The sequence below is a fragment of the Meleagris gallopavo genome, chromosome 5 (assembly GCF_905368555.1).
Source record: "Meleagris gallopavo chromosome 5, MGAL_WU_HG_1.1, whole genome shotgun sequence".
Classification (NCBI taxonomy): domain Eukaryota; kingdom Metazoa; phylum Chordata; class Aves; order Galliformes; family Phasianidae; genus Meleagris; species Meleagris gallopavo.
In genome coordinates this window covers 30835886-30860226 of record NC_139408.1, presented here as the reverse complement: position 1 = coordinate 30860226, position 24341 = coordinate 30835886, and the positions used below count along the sequence as shown (strand labels likewise).

The 24341-nt window shown below is 37.9% G+C and overlaps 1 protein-coding gene across 11 annotated transcripts in view; it reads right to left on the bottom strand.

Annotated features, from left to right (window-relative positions):
* MEIS2 (Meis homeobox 2) overlaps positions 1 to 24341 on the bottom strand; it is a 167641-nt gene that overhangs the window by 120577 nt on the left and 22723 nt on the right. For 7 of the 11 annotated variants that reach the window (XM_085225082.1, XM_085225090.1, XM_085225091.1 and 4 more), the window contains exon 8: positions 6106 to 6207. The exons of the other annotated variants lie outside the window; for them this stretch is intronic. In XM_085225082.1, coding sequence (XP_085081208.1) covers positions 6106 to 6207 — 102 coding nt within the window. The remainder of the gene's footprint in view (positions 1 to 6105; positions 6208 to 24341) is intronic. 11 annotated transcript variants of the gene reach the window in all.

The window sequence follows — 24341 nt, the reverse complement described above, 5'->3', positions numbered from 1 at the left end:
AACTTGCTGATTCCAGTATTCACACAGCTAAGAATACAAAGAGAGACAGTGTCCAGTCCTACAGAAGACCTCTCCTCAGTATTAACTCAATCTTGGTCCTTGTTTATGTTCTTCACAGAGTAAAGACCCAGGGAAACAAGAAGTTAGAACTGCTTAGAAGATGCTCATCAAGTCCTTCCATCATCTTTTCATTATTTGCTAACATGACAGATAAGAGGTTATCTATGTAAGCAAAAAAGGAGAACTGAAAAGGATACCCTAGTGATGCGAAAGCACAAAAGCCTGGTTAACAACCCTGATTCAAATTTCAGAAATAGTTCCCGTTACCGTCATAACAAGCAGAGCAGCAAGAAAAGCGATTTCTAGAAAGATACACTTCAGGACTCAGTGTTTGAGTTTCTTCATCAGAGTTCCCTTACGGCTTTATGGTTTGTCATGCTAAAGGAAAAGAGATAAGAGAAGGGATATCTAACAAGGACAAAAAAAGGCACTTCACCATTTCACTAAAAATAGTGCAACAAAATGAAAGCCATATTAAAGGACTCTGAAAACTACTCCATAATCGTTTTGCCTAGCATTTTGACAGATTTGAATATGTAGGTATTAATGCAAAACAAAGAGGAGATTCTGCATACATCCTTATATTCAGAATTTGCAATTATTTGTACATATAAAGTGTCCATCTGGAGACATAAGTATTCTAAACCATTATTAACAAATATGTTCAGCTTATTACTGAGATCAACACCATCACAAGAGAAAAATCTTAAAAAAAAAATAAAAATACATGATTAATTACCACTGTCAAAAAAAAAAGCTAGCAATAGAGAACTGTTTGAATATGTTTCGAGGATGTGACAGTCTGTGCTGTGGGGAGAGGTAACAGAGTGAGGAGTTCAGTTCCAGAATCAAAGGACCTTCAGGAGGTCTCCTTACCTCCATTCCATCCTGTTAAAAACATCAGGCTTTTAGCCTCACAGCTTCAGCAGTTCATAGCTCTTTGTATAAATTATTGGTTGTACTGTATTTTCTTTTCTCCTCATCTGAATTACCAACGTTCATGACAGTTGACTTAGTCTCTCACACCCCCAGAAGCAACAGATCAGAGATTTGCCATCATACCAGTACTCTGGCAGTAAAGTGGGAACTGTTTACTGAGTAGCTTGACTACAGGTGGGACGGAGCCATTGGAAGCAGTTTAGGCAAGTCAGAGGCGTGCCAGTTTGACCTGCATGCTCAACTGCCACTTGTCACATCAAGGAATGGGATGTCCTCAGGTAAGCTGCTGTAGCCAGCCCCGTACAATCCCTCCCCTCTGCATGTCTGAGACACCAGACACATCTGATGGTTCATTGTCAGATGAAGTTTTGAGGGAGCATTTTGGAGAGTAAGAGATGTTGGATGCTCTTGCACTGAAAGCAGCAGGAAGATTTCATACAGATGGCACCACCATTTCTCTTACTACAGATGTTATCTTTTAGCCCTTCTAGCAGCTGGAAGGAAATAAAGGGCTGCTCTTCTCTCTGCCGTTCTTTTGGAAAATCCTGAATACAAAGCCACACAAAAGCTTTGGGCTAATAACATAAAGATGTACTTATACAAATTTCACACAATCCAGATGTTAATGACAACTATAAATTCAAATGGAAAGAAAACAAAAAGAACTCAGGCCACTATTAGACCTTACCTACAAAGGAGTTCTGCTTGATCTAACCATATTTTAGCAACGCTGTCTCAGTCAGGAAAAAGTCTCCATTACCATCTGGAAATATGTGCTAAAGCCTTAAAGAGTTGCATGGTATTCCATGTATTTAAAGCAAGAGACAGAAAAAAAAACCTGTTTATTTTCTGTGTCTGGAGAAGCACCTTTCTATGTTCATCAATTTATCTCATTTATAAATAGGCATTTACAAGTAGTTAATTATTTACTTTAGAGTAGCAATGACATTCCAGATACATTATTTTTATATCTGTACATGCAGTAAAATTGGTGACTCAAATCTTTAGAAATTATTTGCAGAGCAGTGATATTTCACATTTCCCCTTTCATTGCCTTCCTGTCCAAGAATTAAGAGAAAAGGCTGGATTTTGAGCCCTCAGTTGTTGGATGTCTAAAGCTTATGCTTATTTGTGAAGTGAATTGAGAATTCTCACTGCTTATATCTGAAAGCCAACATATTATTCCACCTTTTTTACAGAGAAAACTAACAAACGTTGGTTTAAATTTTAAGCCCTTTTATATAGCCAGTGGGTTTGTGTTTTGTGCATTGTAATTCAACGTTTTTTCACATCAGGTGAAAAAAGTGTTCCAAGGCAGACGAGGGGAACAGCAAAGCAACCTGCTAATTACTGATCTCTCTTACGTTCCTGCTGTGCTAAACTGTCCGGACATGTTGAAGTGAAATTTTTCTGCGATTTTCAAGTGACTAGTTCATGGCCCACTGCCGTGGAGTGCAGGAGAAGGGATGAAATGCTTTAGTTTACATGCAACATTTACTAACTGTGTGGGTTTTCCGACATTAAAGAGGGGACAGTGACCCATGCCACCTTTTTCACACTCAAAAGAGCACTGAAAAAACAGTCTTCATAGGCTTACCTCAGGCTTCCCTGGCCCTTAACACCCTCCCCCCAGGGTAGGAGCAGAAAGAGAAAAAAGAAGGGATTTTATGCTCCTTTCTCTTCAACTTTTCAGGCGGTATAAGCAGCATTTAGCAAATTCAGCCTCCAAATGGCTCCAAATGCTCTGAGCTGCAGGGGCTCATCCTTTGTTAGCCTCCCTCTATTTACACAGGATTTACGCAGGCTCTCCACTGAAGAGACCACATGTTTCTGACAGAAAGCACTTCCATTCACACTGCATCAGGCAACAGGATTGTAACCGCTGCAGCTTCACGCTGACCTGAGATTAGGGATTTCAGCAACATTGAGATGGTAACAATCTGCTAACTAACGAAAATTATCCATGGAGAACTCTGCTGCTTTCGCCAGTTAAAACTGCCATGGCCAGAAAGATTAGGTTACTTAAAAGAACAATTAAGAACTAGCTACTGTCGGGAATATGCATGTCCATCTACAAATAACATATGCACACACACACATAAATATCGAAGAAAAAAAAATCAGACTGCGGCTTGGATTAAAACAATTTCACCCACTGGCTGAAGACATAAAGTGTAAAAACAGACAGATGGACACATATGTAAATGTGGCTGCATTTGTTTCTGTAGAGCTGGCAAGTTAGTAATAACAGTATAGTTTAATAATTTATTTTCCACGCTATTTTCACAGTGGTTAACTGAGCAGTGGCAACATCCACGTGGAACATCAGGAACAGGATAGCTCCTCCAGCATGACTGCCACGGGGGCAAACAAACCGAGCCAGGTCCCTGGGCCTAACTGCAGGGGCTCAGTTCTGGCACCTGATGTCTCTCTGTGGATCTTTTAAATTTCTTTATTTTCTTTACTCAGTTTGGACAGTCAGGATTTAAACCTGGAGATTTTTTTCCAGATTCATTATTTTGTTAGGGTTTTTCAAAATGGAATACACACGCACAACACAGCGCACCAAACACTGCTGGCTGGAGCTTGTGTTTTTTTGCTCAATAGCCTTTAATGGAGTAAAAGAAAATTAGATGGGAACATGGGGCTGGAAAGGACCACACTGATCCAGTTTTCGATGAGGTTCATTTTGCCATTTTAATTCAGGGAATTATTTTACTTCTGCAGCAAAGGAAAAAACAATTTACTTTAGCAACAGTAACTCATACATGCATCCGATAAGCACATAAAAAGTACATGGTATATTCTGTAGTTCTCCATAGTATATCATAATAAAGCTCTTCTGGGCACTCAATGATTCATTTTTAGTGATCTCCCAAATGCCCTTATCCACAGTTAACACTCAGATTTTATTAAGGAAGAAAGCAGGGACAAATGTCCACTTAAGTCCCAGCTCTCAAATTCAACTCTGCTTGCACTGCAGTACCTAAAAGCTAAAGCTTTTTTAATGTTCAGTTCACTCCCCTGTGTGGCATTTCTGCTAACACAGAGTTCACAATCTTTCAGCCCCAAACACAGAAGGCTGCTATCTTCAAGTCATCCAAGGAATGTGCCAGATACTATCATCAGCCCTGCAATACAAAGAACCAGAAAGAGGCAGAGACCAAAAGGAGACTGTACTGATCAGGTTACTGAAGTCCAGAAAGTCTTTCCCAGAATGGTAAATGTTAAGTTCTGCACCAGCAAATGTTACAATTAAGATTCTTGTAGTTTGAGGAAATGCTAGCTTGAGAAGTCAAAGGTACATTCATCTGAAGATGTACTTTTTTGCACGTTCATCCTGATCTCACACCCCTCGTGCTGGCATAACTGCCGTCAAGCACTTTGTTCTGTTCAAGCAAAATTATCATTAATGTCAGTGGCAGTTTTGCCTGAGTAAGGAGTGCAAGACCAGATCCTTGTCTTGTTCAAACAGAATTGCAAGCACTGCACAATTCCAGAAGAGACCTACTCATTAAAAGTTGTGGTTTATGCTGATTTATGACGCTCTTCTGTTTAAAAGCGAAACTCGCTTTGTACCTCACAAAAGGGAAGGCATTCAATGCACTTGTTTCTACAGGGCTTTAACTTCATTTATCCCTCACCTCCCAGCACAAGTTGTGAAATTTACACACAGTTTTTGGCACCTGGGCTGAAGGAAAGCATTATTAAATTAGGCTTAAGTATTTTGCTTGCTCCAATAATTACTTTGCAATGTGAATGTAAATAGCTGCTTTTCTGCTTAAATTTTTCATCATACTAAACACTGTCACAGAAAATGTTCTCATACTGCAGTCTAAATGCTGTTCTTTCCGAATCACTTTTCTACATATATTTAGAGAAATATTTTTAGCATTCTTGTAGTAATTCTGTTAAGAATACCAGCTGCAGACTCTGGTCACAGCTGAGACAACAATAACAAGTCATTAAAGAAATCAAGAGACAAAAAACCTTCTTTTTTTCTGCCTAAAGCACATCTTCTTTAAAAGACCATTTCTTTTTTTTTTTTGTTTTTCATCTCTAGCCCCACTGGAGAAGAAGGGATATTTTTTCTAATTTCCTCAATCTACTGTACCAGTGTTAGTAAGTTACAGCTACACTTGATTTTAAGTATCATTCCTTCTCCTGTTATTTGTTATTCTGTCATTTTTGTCAGTAGAATAATAATTTCAAATATGAGCCAAATAACTAAGTTCAGTAAAATTCTACCTGCACTTGAAGTTAACTAATTAAGTTCAGTATCTCATCAATATTTAACCTTTAACATTTTGCAATTGTTGTTTATATTTAACAGTAATAGAATATGGAAAATTACAAAGTAGATGATTGCTAATATCCTGTACTGTTCTTCTTCATTAAAAAATTAGTGTGGTTCTTTAGGAATAAAAATTTTCTTTCATTTTGTAAGTAGCACTTAGAGTATTTCAGTTTTCCAAACAGCTGTTATACAAACTGTGAGGTGTTTGGATGTCGTACTGTTCCCTTAAGAGGACCTGCAGTTGGACACTGCAACTTGTGTAGGAGACATCCCTTAAACTGGTGTCCACTAAGAGTCTGTGTACTGTGCACATTTAAAACTTTCCAGGTTTATTTAGCTATAATCAGTGCTAGTCTGAACCATGACATGCAAGTATATATTCGCAGCAATTCTTTGCTTCCAAAACAAGTTACAACTAGAAATGTAAGAGACATTTATTCCTGAGAGACACTAACTTAAAAGCTTCAGTTATTAATGAGGACATTTGTTAGGCCACAAGTTCAAATGCACATTAGTATATGGGAAGATTTATAGGAAAAAAAAAAAAAAAAAAAAAAACCACCATGGCTTATTATTTAAAAAAAAAAAAGATGTTTGGACAGAAAAGCATCAAAATGAACCATAAAAGATTTTCTAGGTGATAAAATGTATGCAAAGGTGTATATTACATAAAACACAAATAATGAGCACTATCTTGATATGCATTCACATACACCTGAGCAGCATCAAAAAAAGATGCTTGCTGTGAATGCATAGTTTAGAAAATGTAACAATACGAAACAACTCCAAACTTGGCGAATCTTACATACCATATGAGCTCCAACACCTATGCACAGTAGGGTGGATTAACTCGCTGGGTGCTGTGGACATATATATGCACCTCCTCCTAAAGTGTTCATTTGGCTGGCAGTCTGGAAAATGCCAGAATGTGAAGGGTTACGTTGGAACAGTGACAGTCTACTTTTGTAGGTTTAAGTTAAACCCCATACTTAAAATATAATGTGTTTTTTAGGTATTTGGAGACATATTGTTTATAAGTAGTATGATATTTTGTACAAGCCCAATGAAGGGCTTGATCCAATGCTTGCTGCAGCTGGTGAGTTGTCCCAGCTGACAACTCAGTGCTTTGGTTCTGCCCACGTTTACTTTCAATGAACATCTTTTCAGGGTTCTTGTCCTGCAAATTGTCTTTATAATATCAGAAAGACTTACAAGCAACTTATTTTCTCTTATCTTAGAGTTTTATGGGATTGTTCTGTGATGATACAATTTAAAAAAAAAAAAAAAAAAAAAAAAAAGCAAGGGATCAAGAAGAGAAGGTCATAGCCTTCTCTGCTCTCTGCACGTAGCCTATCTTGTAGGATGGTTTAGACCTTCTTTAAGTGAGCAAAAAAACGTGGTAGAGCAAAATTTTGTAGAAACACAGAGAAAAGCTTTTGACAAAGTTTTCCAGGAAATGGATTTACAAAACAGTTTAGCAAAAAAATAGCAAAACTTAAAAGTAGATGACTTGTTTTAACATTATTTACCTAGAGGTTCACAGCACAAAACTGAAAAGCACAGACACTTCTCTCCCCAAACACCTGACGCTTTGTTTTTCTATTCATTAGCCTGTATTTTGATTTCATGTTCTTCACCACAGAAGAAAGCATTTCCAAAGACAAATACACAGTGCCTACAAAATATTCCTAGACTGCCTTTTTCCCCTGAGTAAGAACCCAATGCACTGGGCTCCAGAGAACCCCATATCCCACCAAAAGAGATAAGACTGGCTGTATGAACAGATTCCAAACAAAAAAAAATCCTGGAGAATTACGAGACTTCTATTCCAGACTCAGGTTCAGATGAGTTCAGTTGAGTTTCCCCCTGGACAGGCCATTCACCCAGCCCATTAGAGAACTGACACATACACCATAAGATCAAATCTAAGCCCCACCAATCAAGCAGCAGTCCAGGCTAAACGTGCTGAGGTAGCACATTTCCAGATCTTCATCATCCTAGGCAGGGGAGTCATTCTTCTCAGTGCTAAAGTCGCTGAATGCACTCTTGAGGAGATAAAAAAAAATTAAGAACTGGCTGACTTTGCACCATTTGAGTGAGGTATTCACTGCTGACCCAGAACAAGGAATTGTCATGTTCTGACACTGGTTAGGGATTGCTGAAGATAAGGCCATCTTTGACTCTTTACAGCAAGGCTGTACACAAGAACAGTTTCTCAGTTGGTTTGTGGTATCAAGATGAAAACTACGGTGTTTAAATGCATTATGTTTGGAATAAATTTCACACAGACTCTCTCCTTCTCCCCTTCCTTTTTAGAACCTATGTGAAATGATGCCAATGAGAGAGCTTAAAAAAAAGGCAAATAGGATTCTATAAGTTAAGATTTGCCTCAAAGACATTAACTTCCCTTTGCTATTTCTACTTGTGTTTTACTATCTGTTTTACTTTCTATTTTACTACTAAATCATCTTTTAAAACTTAGCAGAGATTCATGCAGCAGGCTGAGGACTGAGATGCTAATAGTGTTAGAGCATTATCTAACACACAAAATTCTGTTCTCTTTTCAGTTAACAAAGACGTGTCTTTCAGCAAACTTTTAGGGATAAGGATTTTCAAAAGTGCTTAAATGAGTAACACACAAAATTCCTTTAGATAGTAATTTGTGGTGGCTCTTAGATAAGTGAATGCTATATATTGCTGCTTTTAGAGACAAATATGTCAACATGCTCATGTTCTCATTTAAGCACTACATTTTTTCAAATGTGAGTTTGGAAATTGTTTTTATTAATTCTTGTTCATCTCAATAGACATATCTTAAAGAGTTAAAATGCCACAATATGTGCTTCCATCCTTAAGCTCTCAAGTAGAATGCAGTTTCTTGGACAGAGAAGTACATGTGATCAAAATAGATATACAAGGACACTTCTTTTTCAACTGAAGAGCTCTATTTTCATATATGTTACTAGGAGCAAAAGCAGATCTTAGTGTTGCAACTTCAGTAAAGAAGCCACACAAGTTTTTGTATCCGTGGCTGATCAGAATCCCAAAGTATTAATAGCATTGTCATCCTGTACTTATTCATATCCAATTCCTGTGACATAAATGGGAATTTGTTCTGAGAGACTATGTTAAAAAATGGCATTTGGCCTTTCCCATTCCTACCTCAATGAAATAAATGCTCTTTGGAGCCTCCTCTCCACCTGCTGCCAGTGTGGATGACACATACAAAGCCAGCCAGGTCTCTCAGGGACCAGGACCGATGTGTACCACTGCAGTGAGCACACTTACATAATCACTCACCCTGCATGTTTTAGTGCAGATAACTTCCCCCTTGGAGGAGAAAATTATCACATGAAGTGCAGATCTAGAGCAATTTTTATGAAATAAGAAATACCAACATCCATAATTCATTTGCAAATCATTAATGAAGCGCCTTTTTCAACACCATTTATTTCTTACCAAATTGAATCATCTGGACAAAGAGAAGAAAAGAGAAGCTAAATCAAGCAGATGAGCACACCATTCCTTTCTCCTCAGCCAGCCCTTCTTTCAGAAACCCATGACTGCTTTTACCTTTTGTGATATAGTTCAGCAGATAACATGGGTCCAGGCCCTAGCCCATGGTGGTTCATAGATTGTACTTCCTTAGCTGTACCACCCCATCTATTACTGTGGAATTAGTTGACAATGCTACTAGTTGTATAAAAAAAATAAACTAATTGGTCCCCAAGGACAGCTAGGTGCTTTGGAAGTCTTTAAAAAAAATTTAAAAAATCTCCCATAGCGATTTGTCAGCCTTCCTATACCGTATCCAGCACATTGGGACTTCTAAATTACATATCATAATTGACATCAAATATCTGTCCCATCAGTGAATATCTTTATTAGCATCAAAATCACTCACAACTAGTGTTCCTCAACGTTATTAAACAGAACTTGTTCTAGGTGTTGCCTTACTAATTAGTCAGGATGAGCCCGAGGAAGAAAATCTGGGTCATGTTAAATTAATTGGAATGAGCATGAAAATTAGCAGAGCAAACTGCATCAATTTTCTATAGAGAGCCTTTCTTCATGTTGAGAATAAAAATGGATATTATGAGGCATTAACCAAACTGCCTTCTGTGACTGCCAAGAGGTGTGTTACAGTAGCCCAAAAATATCATGCTCACAGATTTTCAGAAGTTAATGAGACATTTCCAGGAATGGTAAATACATGGTATTAAAATGGGTGTGCCTCTTATGGGAAAATGCCAAGTCATTTCATGTTTATTCAGGCATAACAAGCTCCTCAAAATGAGCATAATTTAAGAGGTGAATAGTGCAAAGAGGGCTAACATTCAACTAATTTTCCTTAAGAAAGAAAAGATTAAATTGAACAAAAAATGAATTAAGAGGTTTACAAATCAACAAGTCAACCATCAGATTGCAGCCTCTGCTCAGTATATTCTCATCAGCCCCTGCCATGAAGTTTTCAAAAAATGTCCCGAAGGCAGGGAACAAAGCGAGCAGAACTGATTACAGCCACACTCACCGCCTTGCTGTCTAAACTCTGTTTGGCTTCCTAATGAGCTCACTAAAAACCTAATTCATCTCCCATAACCCTTCTCAGCCCTCCTTGAAATTCACCATTATGGAAATTACAGATGAAACATTTACAGGCTGTGTTCAAATTACTGCTTCTTCAACAGGCAGGTCTCTGACCCTCACAATGAACACAATAGAGGTATGTCCGGCATGAAACCACTCAAGCCGCAGCCTATAGAATAAAGAGGCTCAGGAAGGTTAAGACTTTTTCTCATGGTGACAATGATTTCCGCATTAATGCTTTCAGTTCCATGAATATGGGAATTTTGTGGGTTTGACAGTATATCAAATACAAATTGTAATTCAGAAGGGGAGAAATGAGTTGTACTGATGACAAATAGCTGAAATAGGCTAATGTGAATTCCCAGCCTGTTCATGAGGAAACTCCCTCAGTTCCTCATTACATGGAGTCAAAATGATCCTCACGGCACCTAGCCTGTAACTGGAAGATTACTGAATTGATGGATCCTTAGTTTAAAATGCAGCTGTTTTATTCTGCTTTAGTAATTAATTCTTTTTCCAATACCATATTGATTAAGCGTAGACCCTGATAAAGTTCAAACTGAGAAGAATCTCTAGTGGCTTCCTTACTTGCTCAGGAGACTCAATGAAAACTTCCTACAATTCCAGCTGCCTCCTCAGAGTGCTGATCCAATGAACAGAACAGTTTTTTTCTCATAAATTAGTAAGGCCATGTGGAGCTGTATTAGCTGATCGTTGCTTTTGTCTCTCTACTTGCTGACTTGCTTTTCACTTTTGCTGTCCTTTGTGCTGTCACACACAAAGTCGGAGTGCAGCTGCCATTGTGAACCCAAACCAAGGTAAAGAACAATTCGTACAAACTACATTTTTCCCCCCACTTTATACAGCTGCAACTCCCTCAGCAGTGCTGCACTCAATAAGGCCTCCTGGGATCCAACTAGCAGAGAAATCTGTGCTGAAGCATGCAGTCGTTCTGTGGGACTAAAGGGTGTTGCGGGGGGAGTAACCTGTTTTCTTCAAGCAGCTCCACCTTTTGGGAAGGAATATTTGCTGCTTTGTTTTAGCAGCCAGAAATGATCTGTTGTGGGGTTTATTTGTTGTTGTTGTTTTTATTAGAAAAGATTAAAAAATAAAATCACACGCAGAGAGCACTACAGCCGCTCAAGACCAGAAACAACCGCTGTCCCTATGAGGAGTGGGATGTGGGTCCTTGCTGACCATAAGGCAGCCAGTGGCTGGCCGTGAACAAGTACCACAAACACAGCAGCCCAATATGGCAATACAAGAAGCAATTGCCAACGTGTTGATGCTGTTCAAAGAGGCAAGCACATGTACTAGGAAATCAAAGTTTGAAAATAAAAATGAGCATGTTGATAGAAAGTTTATCAGATTACAGCCAGCACATGAGATTTTTCTTTTCCAAGAAAATCAGAAGTACTAGGAATGTTTTCAGACCAATGAATTTTGTTATTGTTTCTTCCCCGATCCGCCACAGCCCTCCTCCTCCTTCCCGTTCCCACCGCCTGCAAAAGGAAAGGCTGGGACCTCCTGTGCTTGCACACTGCGATTTACAACTTGAACCTGCCATCTGAATGGTGATGTGCTGCATCTGCATGGGCTGGAGAATCAGTAACAAGTCATCAACACAAGTAAAGGATCTGAAGGAGTGGCAGGCATGCCAGTCATTAGCAATTCTTGTTCAGGTGACTTATTGGTTAATTGGAATCCATGTAGGCTAAGGGTCTCATTCTGATCTCATACTGTCTGAGAGCCCTGGCTTAACCCTGGCCCTTCCTGTAAGGTAAAAGCAAGCTGCCTTTTCTTCAAGACAGTCTGCCAGATTCCAGCTCACCCGCTGGGGTGCGCTTAGGGTGCTGAGGCAGTAGGCAGGAACAAGGCTGGCATTAGGCAGCCCTGCGTGGTGGCCAACAGACAACTGCATTCCCCAGCTTTGGAGCATTCTGTGGAGCAAAAGGTCACCCCCTCACAGATGTCCCCAGCAGACACCCAGTTGTCAAAAGGTAGTATAATGTAATGCACACAGTCACTGCCAACAATGCACTGTTCTCATCAAGATACGTAACATGTTGTACTTATAAATCATTTTCTTGTTAAGAGCAACTTAGTTTTTCCCCCCAAGTTCTGTTCAATTATCAGAAAAGTGTAAGGAACACTGAGAAAAAACAGTCCGCCCCCCAGCCCTCAGCAATTCACTGCTGCAGAATTTAATTTTCCTTTTCTGTCATATCACTCTACACAAGAAGATGCTTCTGCTTTATTCCAGAAAAAGAAAAATAAAGAAAGAGAAATAAAAGGACCATATTCCAAAGTGTGTAACAGTAAAGCATATAGTTCAGAGGCAAAAATAGCACACATTTGGTGAAATGGAAAACAGCAAATAATTCGTTGGAAAAACTAGGCAGCCAGAAAAATTTAATGAAGAAAATCCTTGTTCAGTTTAATATGTGCTATTCTAATTTCTTCCCTTTAAAAGTAACAAACAAATATGCACCCTGTGTGGACAAGCAGAAAAGGAAAAAATGATGTGTGTTCATTTATTACAAATCCAGGTTTACTTGGCACAGAAAGTTTATTTCTCCAGGAACACTTCAAAAATAGGTCCTAAAAAGCTCAGCTTTTCAGTTTCTACTGCCTCTAGATGATGATAATATAACAAATATTCCTCCTTTATTGAGGACAGTTACTATAAAGAAACTTGAAGTTATCACACAAAATATAAAACAATTTATTTCTAGAATGGATTCAAACAAGTTTGTCAGGATTGCTATCTAGTTATAAATTACATATTTAATAGTAAAGTAAGACAGATGTGGCTGGGACATTACACATAGGGAAACATGGCTAGAGGTATTCCAAATTACTCAGCCTAATCCTAAGCAATAGAATATTGAGGGTACTGGGAATTTCTAGAAGAATTAAGCATGACATATTGTAAAAAGTTCAATTAAATACCCAAAGATAATGATCTGAGATTCTTACAGAATTGCCTGCAATCTGTAGTCTCTCCAAATGCAGACTGCTTGTCTTTCTAAGCACTCCTTTTCTGCTCACTACTTCAGACCCTGAACCTAGAGAAAGCATGCCTTCAAAAAAATCCCCCTTGGTGCTTTCAGGACTCTCATACCATACACTTGACCATCTTGAATTAATGGGAGTCAATGAAGATACATATTCTTAAAAAGAACTGCAGCTTCTCAGGTCTAATCTATGAACTCTAAAGACCTTAGTTTTATGAGCTTTCCTCAGGGTAGGTATTCCAGCATTCTGAAAACAGGGTTATGGACTGTTAAGTTAAGCACATGTTCTGCATCAACATTTTAGTTTCAGCAGGTTATTTGGTGCCAAGTTTGCCAGTCAGTATCATCAATCCCGAAATATGTGCATGTTTGTTTTAACAGGTGTTTTGAGAGCAACACAAGATAGGAGAAAAGCACTGTTAATATCTTCATTTAGCATCTACTCTTAATTCCAAGAACCCCTCACCCCTCCCCCAGAAATATGACAAAATTTCAGCTGCGGCATCTAAGAAACATAGCTGAAAAACAGTGCTTGCCTGCTCATTTCTTTTGTGTATTATTTCCAATATGACAATCACAGACCTGGTTTGGATATAGTATGAACGTATACTTAAAGAACACCGGAAAAAAAAAGTGAGTCTGAAGCAAAACAAACCAACCAAACAAAAAGAATACCATCAGTCCACCCTCCCCCCTCCCCTGTTTTTATACAATGAAGCATAGACAGGGACTTTCACTCAGTCTGTTCCTATGAAGATCATTTGTTAACATTTGCACCATAAGATATATTCGGAAGTGAAACAAACACAATCTAAAAACAAAATAGGCTCACCCTCATCAGTTGTCCCACAGAATCAAAATAATAATTTGCTTTAAAAAAAAAATAGAAGTAAAACATAACAATAAGATGTGCATGCACTTGCACACACTATCACATTTGTGGGTCAGCTGAGATGGTGCATCACGATTTTCACAAAACCCACATGCACACATACACACTTCTTGCAGGTGTTATCTCAGACTTGGTCTGCTGAGAAGTGAAGTGAATCCCCGCAGCGATGTTTGAAGGTTTAAAAGCTCCGTTTTTTGTTTCTAAATGCCTATGAAAACATTGACTATGCTCAGAGGCCTTTTAAAACAAAACCAAAGCTTTTAAAGCTTCAAAAGCGGTCATGGGAATTTGCTCATCAGGAGGGAATCCTAAATGAAGGCCAAGATTCAGTGGATTCCCCTTGATGTGACAAAAGCTACAGCCTGTCTGCAGACCTACTGCTTCTTACAGCAGATGTGGGCTGATTCAAGCAAAATCTGACCAATCTTTGTCCATGCCACAGATTTTGCAAAATCCACTTTTTAAAAGGTTTAATCCTCCTCAACTATGTCCTATTATTTTCTCAACCATACTATACAGAAAAAAAAAAGCAACACCTTTATAGGTACCTCATGTAACAGAGAGAGATCCCCCACTGCCAAAGTCATCAGCTTAAAAACAAACAAACAAACAAAAAAAAAACAGAGCCAGGCTTAGAACTCTGTTGTTATAACCTCAAATGTATATAGGGCAGGAAGAAAACCAAATGACAGTTGCTTTTTAATGTATGAGAGATGATTTACAGAAGAAAATATTCTAATGCAATGTTAAAGGCCTAGATAAGTTTGAAAAATCTTTTTTCTTTTTGAGATGCCACTGTTTCATACTGTAGCAGTCTAAAAAGAAGTTACTAGGCATGAAAATGTTTAAAGGACTGTTTTAAAAGGGAACCTGAGAGTAAAATTTGAGTAGAACAAAGCTACTGAGTAAAGTATTTAAAGAATGAAAAGCTGGGTATAAATGAAAAGTCTTTCATCTGAATGTCTGAGATAGAGATCTTACTCAGCATTAAGGTGAAGCACACAAGCAAAAAAATCTACCATTTTGCATAAATTTAACCTAGGCATTGCTGCCTACCACGAAGCTAGCATTCTCCTTTCACTTTGGGAGGTGATTTTGTTCATAGACATTACATCTCACTTCTGTGAAATACAACAGCAAAATCAAGAGTTGGTTGTAAGCATGGAGAAGGGAAAGGAGAGGAGGGTGCTGGGTTTTTTAGTTTTTGGATTTTTTTTTTTTTGGCATTCAGAAGCAATATATCCTTTCTCAAATGATCACAACTAAAGTGTATCCTGGTCTAGCAGACAGCTGTTTGCCAGAAGACCGGAACAGAAAACCAATACATGGATCTTCCACCGGACATCTGGACATCAAGGGTACATCCTGCTCTCTACAGCCACAGCTCAAATCAGGGCCATCACAACGAGGGGCACTACAGTAGCAAGCAAAATCAAAGACCAGGGCCAAACCAGTCGTTCTAGGGTTTGCTTCTGCTGGAGCTCTCTGCAGAGCTAACAAATTATGCACTGGACAAGTTCTCAGTCTCAAGAACAACTGAACCTTACAAGGAAATTCTCTAAGGAAGCATGCAAAATGTTTATATGTGAATAAACAAGGAAAAAAAAAAAAAGGAGATATATATACACACATCCCTGGTAAGAACATAAGCATCTCCTCTGAGCACTTGTAAGGTAATCAGAGAAAATAACATGAAGTACAAGCTCAAATTTATATTCTCTGATTATATGAACACAAATTATATAGAAGATTTTTATTTATTATTTATTTATTTTTGCCAGCACAGGCACTCAACGATCGAATCAATTCTGCTTTCAAATATATAGACTGCACTCCCATCAGCTCCCAATGAAGTCAGAATATGACCTATTGTGTATTTTACATTCACATCAACGAAGTTGGTAAACACACAGAAAAAACTGCTTTAAAAAGATGTAAAATTCTTTACTGGTTCTAAGATAAAAGGACAGCTCATTTCTTTTAAACCAACTTGGAATAGCTTAAAGGAGGGTTAATTGGCATACAGTAAACCTGAATTCTGGCAGCATGGACTTGGAGCTAAAATGACATTCACTTTGGTGGTCTTAGGGCTCTAGGATTAGTTTACAAGAAGGCAGAAAGGGGTTGGAAATCAAATCCTGAATGTCAGTGATGAATTACCAGATTATAAATGTCTGAATATGAAACATATTCCTGCCAAAATTAAGATTCAGAAGGAAAAAAAAAAAAAAAGGGTAAATCTGTACCTGAGACAAAAGTTATAGAAATAGTTAAATATTAAAAATAATAATAGTGTTTTTTTAAAATATCAATAAAACCCTTTTTTCATAAAGATCTTTCTCATAGACAGAACTTTATGCCAAAGTATTCTCAAAGCTGGGAATATGAACAGCTAGTAAGATCCAATCCAGGAAAGTAATTTGGTAGGATAACCAAAAGAACAGTGTTTCCTCTATTGTTGCAGATATGCACTACAGAAGATTTTCTGGAAGTGGACAAAGTGAAATTAATTTCATTATTCTGTGGGGTGAAACAGGAAAAAAAAATCATATACAGAGTGATTTGCTATCAACTGTAACCAACTCAAGTCATGAAGTTTGTGAACTTCCTGGAAATCCAGATATGGTCCTTTCAATTTGAAAGAAAGAAAGAAAATAATTAAAACCTAAAAAATATTCAACCCAAAGATAATTGTTGTTATATATATATATATATATATATATTTATTTATTTATTTATATATACATATTTATTTATTTATTTATTAACTGCAAAACTGCATTGCTGCTTCTCTCCTGAACTGAAGCACGAGTACCTCACTTGGAAAGCACAGGAAACCCTAAGTTGTTAGTCAGCTGAGATGCTAGCTCAAATTTGTTTCTGTAAAATGAAAGACTTCTATATACATTAAGCATTTTGGTGGTTTCTAAATAAAAAATTAAATATGTAATACTTTAACTTATGGCATGTACTATTTTACACAAATTGGATAAAGCACTGTTGAAAAAAACCAAGACTATTAAGAAGTGTTAGACTTACTGAATATTTTATCTGGAAAAATATGTCTAAATTTAATGCACAAAAAAAAGATTATGAATCAGAGATTTTTTTCTCACTCAAGCACACTTTCACATGTTAAGGGATGTCTTGAACAGAAGAAATTAGGTGTCTAAATACACAAATTGAATCTTCAGCGTATGGACTCAAGCACAGGAAATCTCACCTAAATCTGATAAGTTAAAACAAAACTTATTAGCTGTCTTTTTAATGAAAATTTCTGAAATTTGGGACTAGAATGAACAAAGTAAATTGAGAACTTAATTAGGAAGCTTTCCTTTTAGTAATTTTTAGAAGAAAATCCCAGTATTCACATGTATTACATAGCTGACATGCTTACAGATTTCCAAGAGAGTCTTTCAACTGGATTATTCACATTTGTATGAACTACCTGCTTCCTAGTAAGTGTTATTTCATCATTAAAGCACAGTCCTTCAAAGGCTGAGATGGTCCATATTAGCTCTAATATGAGTCTCTTTGTTTCAAATATAAGAGCTTGCAATACATGAAGTTAAAGACATACAAGTCCTTGCCAAAATGAGGTCCTACTCTGGCTGTTTTAGGCACTTGTAGCAAAGGAAGGTATATGCTGATATACCTATAGAATCTTTTTATCATTTACCCTTTCTTGACTAAAACTATTTACCATCCCCTAAACACTAATTATTAGCTGAAATCTTTAAGAGGCAAGTCATAATCTGGATTTCAGTACAATTCTGAGAAATAGAAATAAAAATAAAAAGTAGTAATAAATAATAAAAAGTTAGTAGCTTTTTGACTATTGAGAAGGGATAGGTCTTCGGTAATTTTCTCAAGGCAGTGAACTGATAGAAAAGCAACACTCATTAAGTTTTACATATTCTGTAAACAATGTGTTTTTCGTTTAAAACAGCTTTCTTTTCAATCTAATGGCATAGAAATTTGAAGAGTTTCTACTTGTCCTGAAATAAAACCTGCTAACCTTTTTTTAGCAAGAAATTGCTTGATATGAAGCATTTAAGCATGAGGTCCATGCACCTAGGTGTTTTAAATGATTGAATTATTTACCCAGCTGGCTGGGAGTCCACAAGCACCGCGTGATGTAATCAGGTCAAAATTATTATTACTGTATCACTGAAGCCCATGGGAGCTCTGCTTCAGCACCAGGACCTCAGTGTGTTAGGCATGATACAAATACAGGAGAAAGATGGTCCCTTCCCCCCCCCACACACACTTTTTTTTCTCCCCCTTTTTACTGGCAGAAGCTCAGCATAACTCCATTGATTTCAGATGTATCAGCAAGGAAGGGCCTGATCCAAAGCTCACTGAAGTCAACCAAAATCTTTCTGTTGATTTAACAGGCTTTGGATTAGTCCCTAAATAAGAACAGATTTTGACTCAGCTAAAGGATTTCACTTAAGCTCTATGCTTGTTCAAGCATCTAGTAGGAGCGAAGAGAACACTCTGGTCCTACTGAGTAGGAGGCTGTGTTCATCTTGGACTATCCCCTTTAACAGATGTACAGGGTCAGGAGTCCTACGAAATGGAGAACCGTCAGTAAGTAGTAAATCTGAGGTGGGAGGAATTAGGAAGGAAGCTCCAAGCTGAAAAACTCTGATCTGTGCTATTTAAGTGATGTTCCATCCTCTTTAGTCAGGAGTGAAAAATTAGACAGGGAATTCATGTGAATTTCCAAATTTTACGCTCGTAAATAATTTTAAAGCTAAGAACTAAGTCCTGCAATAAAATTCTACACTTGTACTTACTATATGCACTTCTGCTGAACTCTCTGCCAACGGAAGATGCCTTAAATCTAGGTATGACCAACTCACAGCAGCCTATGGAGAAGCCCAAGGAAAGTTTAGACAAATGTAATTGCTTAAACAAGTGTAGCCACAATCAGTTGGTGGGCATAACACAAAATTATAAGAAAAAGAGCCCTCTTTAGTTACTTAAGAATTAAATGCAGGGATTGTAAAAACATTTCATGGCACAAATCGCACATCTTAACAGAGAATTTGCTGTACTCACGTATCTGTGCCACCAAACCTTGTTACAGCAAATGTTATGTTTACACAACAAAGTAGAAGACTCAAAACCTAACCTGAGAAGGAGGAACGTACAGTGCTAAGAGTGTGCAAAGGTAACCATCCATAAAATAATTTGAGCTCTTTCAACAAATTGTGTGGCCTGCAGTCTAGACTAGCCCTCAGTACAATAAGCTCAAGCATCTGGGGTTTGCAACGGACTTCATACTTGGAGCAGTTGGAGTGAGCAGAGCACAGGGAAACCACTTTGTCTTACACCTTCCTGTGCTGACCGCACTGGCTATAGGTAGGAAGAGAGGCACCTGAGCCATTGTGCCAGCTCTGTCTCTCCGTTTCCTTCTATGTGCTCCTAATGATAAAGATGACTTCACAAATAACCCAAAAATGGTTGAGCACTATGGCTGTTACTTACAAGCCACTCAGATGTAAGAATAGAAAACCAAGAACTGTTTCCATTCTTTAGCTCCATACATATGTGTGCAAAAGATGAGTTACTATATAGAATGCAGCAGCAAACAAAAGCAGTCAAATTGCTTAAAGATAATTTTGAGTTTTCTGTATGACTCTTATCTCTTGCTGATTTGAAACTGTATTTCAAGAACTGAACCAAACTAAAAGTATAAATACGTTTTCCTCTGGAACTCATCTGAATACTTAAAAACCTCGGAGGAAAAAGCAATTCAAAATTTTCTTCAGCAAATAAAAAAGCTAGTGTTCATTCATTATGCTCCTTAAACTATAAAGCATGATGAAATTTTGATCAGAAATTTTCAGAAGAATTAAGCATTGTGGCTGTCTTTCTGCAGATCTCATATCTTAATAGCAGTACTTTCTATGGAAATTGAGCCAAAATAAGGAGGACTTTTGTGCATGTATGCTTTTTAAAATAGGAGAATAATGCTTTGCTTTTGTTTATATGGATGTGTTTGAGTCAAGCTTTGTTTATGTGAAAGCAGTAGTGCCCCTACTAATGCTACTGATTTCCACATAAGAAGGATCAGGATCCTAAGTGGATGCCTTCCCCTTCACTCCTCTGGGCAGGAAGAACTACTTTTAGCCAATTCTCACCGCCTTCCTTCAAACTTTCCGTGGCTCATAAACAGAAGATAGTGAGTACTATCAGCAGGACTCCCGTTCATTGCATTTTGAAATGCTGTTCTAAGTTCTGTGGAAACCCAAATCACTACATTTAAACTTGTATATGTTTGTTCAGACTAAAAGCAAAAATAATAAAATAGTTACAAAAAGATAGATTCCTTCTATTTCACAGTTAATGAAAAAAACTCTAAATATAAAGCAGACTGCTTACGATCTCTCTGCCAATTCTGATGCCCTAAGCCTTCATTTTCAACCACCACTGCCTGTGAGCACACTGAAAGCTCTTAGGCAACAGCGCAGGGGGTGTGCTAGATCTTCTCATGCCAGGATGAGAAAAATCAATGTCTGTGTTTAAAAGACAGAACTACTGATGCGCAAGGTCACTAAACACCACAACCTGTTCTATAGCTCTAGAGCAAGGGGAAATCCTAGAGGAAAAAGAAAGACAGTGCATTGCACAAATTTGTTTTAAGCCAATATTATCCTTGGATCCCTAAGACTGTGATAACAAGATACATAACAATAGAAATGAATGAAATTTTCCTTCATCTATGTTTACTGTGAATGTTTGGGGGAGAAAATGAAACAAACAAACAAAAAAAGAACAGTGCAAAGGATACATATATAATGATACATTTTTAAACATTGGAAGCATCACTTTACAACTCCATATGTATACCATTTAGAAACTGATGAGGTGATTCATGTCATCTTTCAGTACTCAGTTTATTAATTAGTCTTCTTGCTTAAAAAAAAGAAATCTATGTATAAAAAGATAATGAGTATTTCATTTACCTTTTCTCACCTTTGTTGAAAAAAAAATTGGAAGTTTTAAAATAAGCAGTACTGTTTACAAATGCAATTTGTCCAGTGCTGCCATGATGAAGTTCATGAAAGCCAATGCAAGAAACATACTTGACTTTCTATATAACCCTGCATTCTTGGACTATATGAGCAGTCCCCCGACAACAAATGACCATTTCGTAACAACTGTGCAACATTTACTTATGCTTGTGCCCATTGCACAGACAGGAAAGAATGCAGGCCAGAGAGTCCATGCAACTTATTCAAAATCCTGTTGTATTCAGTTCTGCAGATAGCTGCTCCTGAGTGGACATCCATATCTTTCCTTGTGGCAACAAAAAGGGAAACACAGGAAGGGCACCAAAATAACAGCTGCTCTCCTGGTGACCATTCTTCTTATTTGGATAGTGCCTGCAACTAGCAGTGTAACTAAGGTTGCAGGCACATACAGTTGTACTGCTCTCTTCTAATTCCTGTAATACCAGGCGCTAAGTTAGACCAGAAAACTGCAAGTCTGAGTTTCTACATGCATTTTTACAAGTACTTTTTATGAGAATGAAAACATTTTAAATATTCATTCACATCTTTTACTGTATGGGTGAAGATTTACACGTTAGTGTAGTAGAAGCTGCTGGTTGAACTGGTAAATATTATGAAAAATATAGCATAAATATTTAGCCACTGATCTGATCTTTAAAATCTTAATCTTATCAAGACTTGCTTGTAAATCACTCAATTTTTGGTGCATGAAAAACCTACTTGTGATATAATCATTTAGGTAGAGAACGGAGAAGCTAGAAGCGAGGAGAAATCACTCCATTCAGCCTATAGAACTGAGACTGCAGAAAAACCTAACTTCAACAATCTCTGAGTGCCAGTTACTGAAAGGAATCATACAGCAAGTTTGTTAAAGAAGAAAGCATATTTAGACTCTGCGGCTGAGTTGACCGGTACATTGTGATCAGTTGATTAGAGTAGAAGTAATTGTACAGGTTAAAAGCAATGTTTTGCAGTTGCTTAAAATCAGATTGATTTGAAATACCAAAATTAGGAACAAATATATCAGACCTCATTAAGAGACAACTGAAAATGGTTGTCAGATTTTTTTTACCTGTTCTTCTTCCCCAGCTCCAAAACACCCTTGGAAGCTGGAGCAGAGCAAAACAGTTAACACAGGCAAAGTAAAGCCAGGAAGACAAAAGACACACATATTACAATGTGTAGTTCCATAATGCAGTGCTTGATGCTCCAGAGGGCCTTCAACAAGTACTATACAGCCAAAAATCAATTGAAAATCAGCATGATAACAGAGCATGAGTTGCCCTGTAATAGCCTGAAGACCCCCAAGGCTACACGGGGCCCTTTCATCTGCCGCACAGCCCTGACTCAGGGGAGCCGCAAACCCTCCACAGGCGTTCATTCCGTCCACCACCCTTACCCATTGCTGCCCACCTCACAGTAAGGGGAGCTGACAGCAATAGGGTGGGCTGCCTCTACCAGCGACACTGCATTTTTCTTAGCGCAGGTTTGGAGGCTTTATTTATTTTATTCCTAGTTTTTAAATAAATTTCTGCTCGAAGCAAGCTTGCTGATTTTGGACTGTGGTTGCAGTGTGAAGACAATCCCAATTCCAAACACACAGAGGTGATCCCTCCGTGGTATTCAGTCAAGTACAACCGAGAAAGGAAGGGGGGAAAGAAACACTGCTCAGTTCCTTGCACACTGCTATGTATGCAACAAAGCAGGCCCACAAATATTTCACTCATATGGTAGGTTTAATTTCAATATTTCTTTAATTACTTTCCAACAATGTCTGGTTTCTGTTGAATTTACGCTAGTACTTGGCATTTGGTGCAACCCCAAAAAGATAAGATACATATGTCCTCTATTCACAGTCTTGGCATTTTTACCTTAACTCAGATACTGAAGTGATTTGGTTTGAAAAATTACCTTGCTGATTAGCTACATTTTCTAGTAAATATATAGTGTTAATCCTTAAATTCTTAATATGACATAAGGTATACAAATGTTCTGTCTGACTCAACAGCAACATATCACGGCTTAAGGAGGACATGTATGCTGATCTCCACGAGTGAGGAAAGAGCTAATTGGGAGTTAGATTCAGTGTGATTATCAGCTTGTTTATGATAAGGGAGTACTCTTCTGAAAGCACTGTAAATTCATCCCTGATTGTGGTGTTAAACCACAGCTCATCTTCTATCTGTCCCCCCCCCCCTCCCCGATTTGTTTGGTTAGAAGGGCTTTAAACTATTTTCAGCAGATGACTGTGTCATGCTTTGATTTTCTTCAGACTTAAAAAAAAAAAAAAAATTAAAAAAAAAAATCAGCCACATGAGCCTGATGTCAAATTTCACTTTCTAATAGCAGAAAGACACATTTTAAGTGTTTACTATAAGAACACATTTGGGTAATTTTTCCCCATGTCATTATGAACATTAGACTGACCCAATTAATATGAAATGTTTCTATGCTGCTGGAACAGACCGTGTTACAGAAAGAGCCATTTGCACAACCTGTTCATGATTATGGGCCATAAGGACACAAAGATGGCATAGACATTTGCGGACCATCTGAATTCTTTCAGGGGAAGGGGGGGGGGGGGGGGAGGAGGAGGTGGAAAATAGGGGGGGGGAGAAAAAGAAAAAAAAGAGATGTTGCCGACTGTTGTGGGTCATGTTTTTTAATCCAGAGTATTGGACATGTAACACAGCAACAAGAGCTGATCATTTTGTTTAATCACCTTTTGGATCTTTGCCAGATGGTCTCTATTGAGAGCGCTGCAAACAGAGAGAGATGAACTGCGTCTAACATGCCACTAGAGCTTTCCCGTAAATGTCTGAGAACTGAATCCAACAAGAATTTAGTCTCAGAGCAGAAAGGGATACATTTAAAAACTATGTGCATTAACTATACTTTTCCCCATAGAATCCTCACTTGGCATGAATAATTTACCCACTCTTATGCTAATGGGATCATGAAAGTATCCCTGTGTCTTTAGTGCAGCTATTCTCAGCTTTCAGTAATTACCCCACCCAGTGAAAATAACATGGCTTCTTGCAGACGAGCGGCCCACTCCTACCTGGCAATTAGAAAGATCATGGCTGACATGGAGCAGTCCAGGAATGGACCGCCAGCTCCTACAGCCTGAGCGGGCAGCTGAACGAATTGATGCACTCCACTGTGAGCATTTCTGTGTCTGCTCACAGTCAACGTGGGCAAGGAGATCCTGTGTTGTTTGTTGTTCTTTTGTTTGTTTGTTTTTTTAAGGATAGTAGAAGACTTTAATACATTGCCCGTGCACCATAATACTAAGAAATAGCAGCATCAGTAGTAAAAATCAGAAAAAAAACAATTTTTAAAATTAATATTATTATTTTTTAAATCAGTGCCATCACGTTGAACAAGAGGGAGAGAATTGCTAAGTCAATTAGTGTTTTCAAATTTTATCAGCTACACAAAGGAAAATCCTACATTTTTTTAAATTATTATTTTAAAAAGTTTTTAAAGACCTTGTTTCTAAGAACTAGGCTTTGACCTCTGTC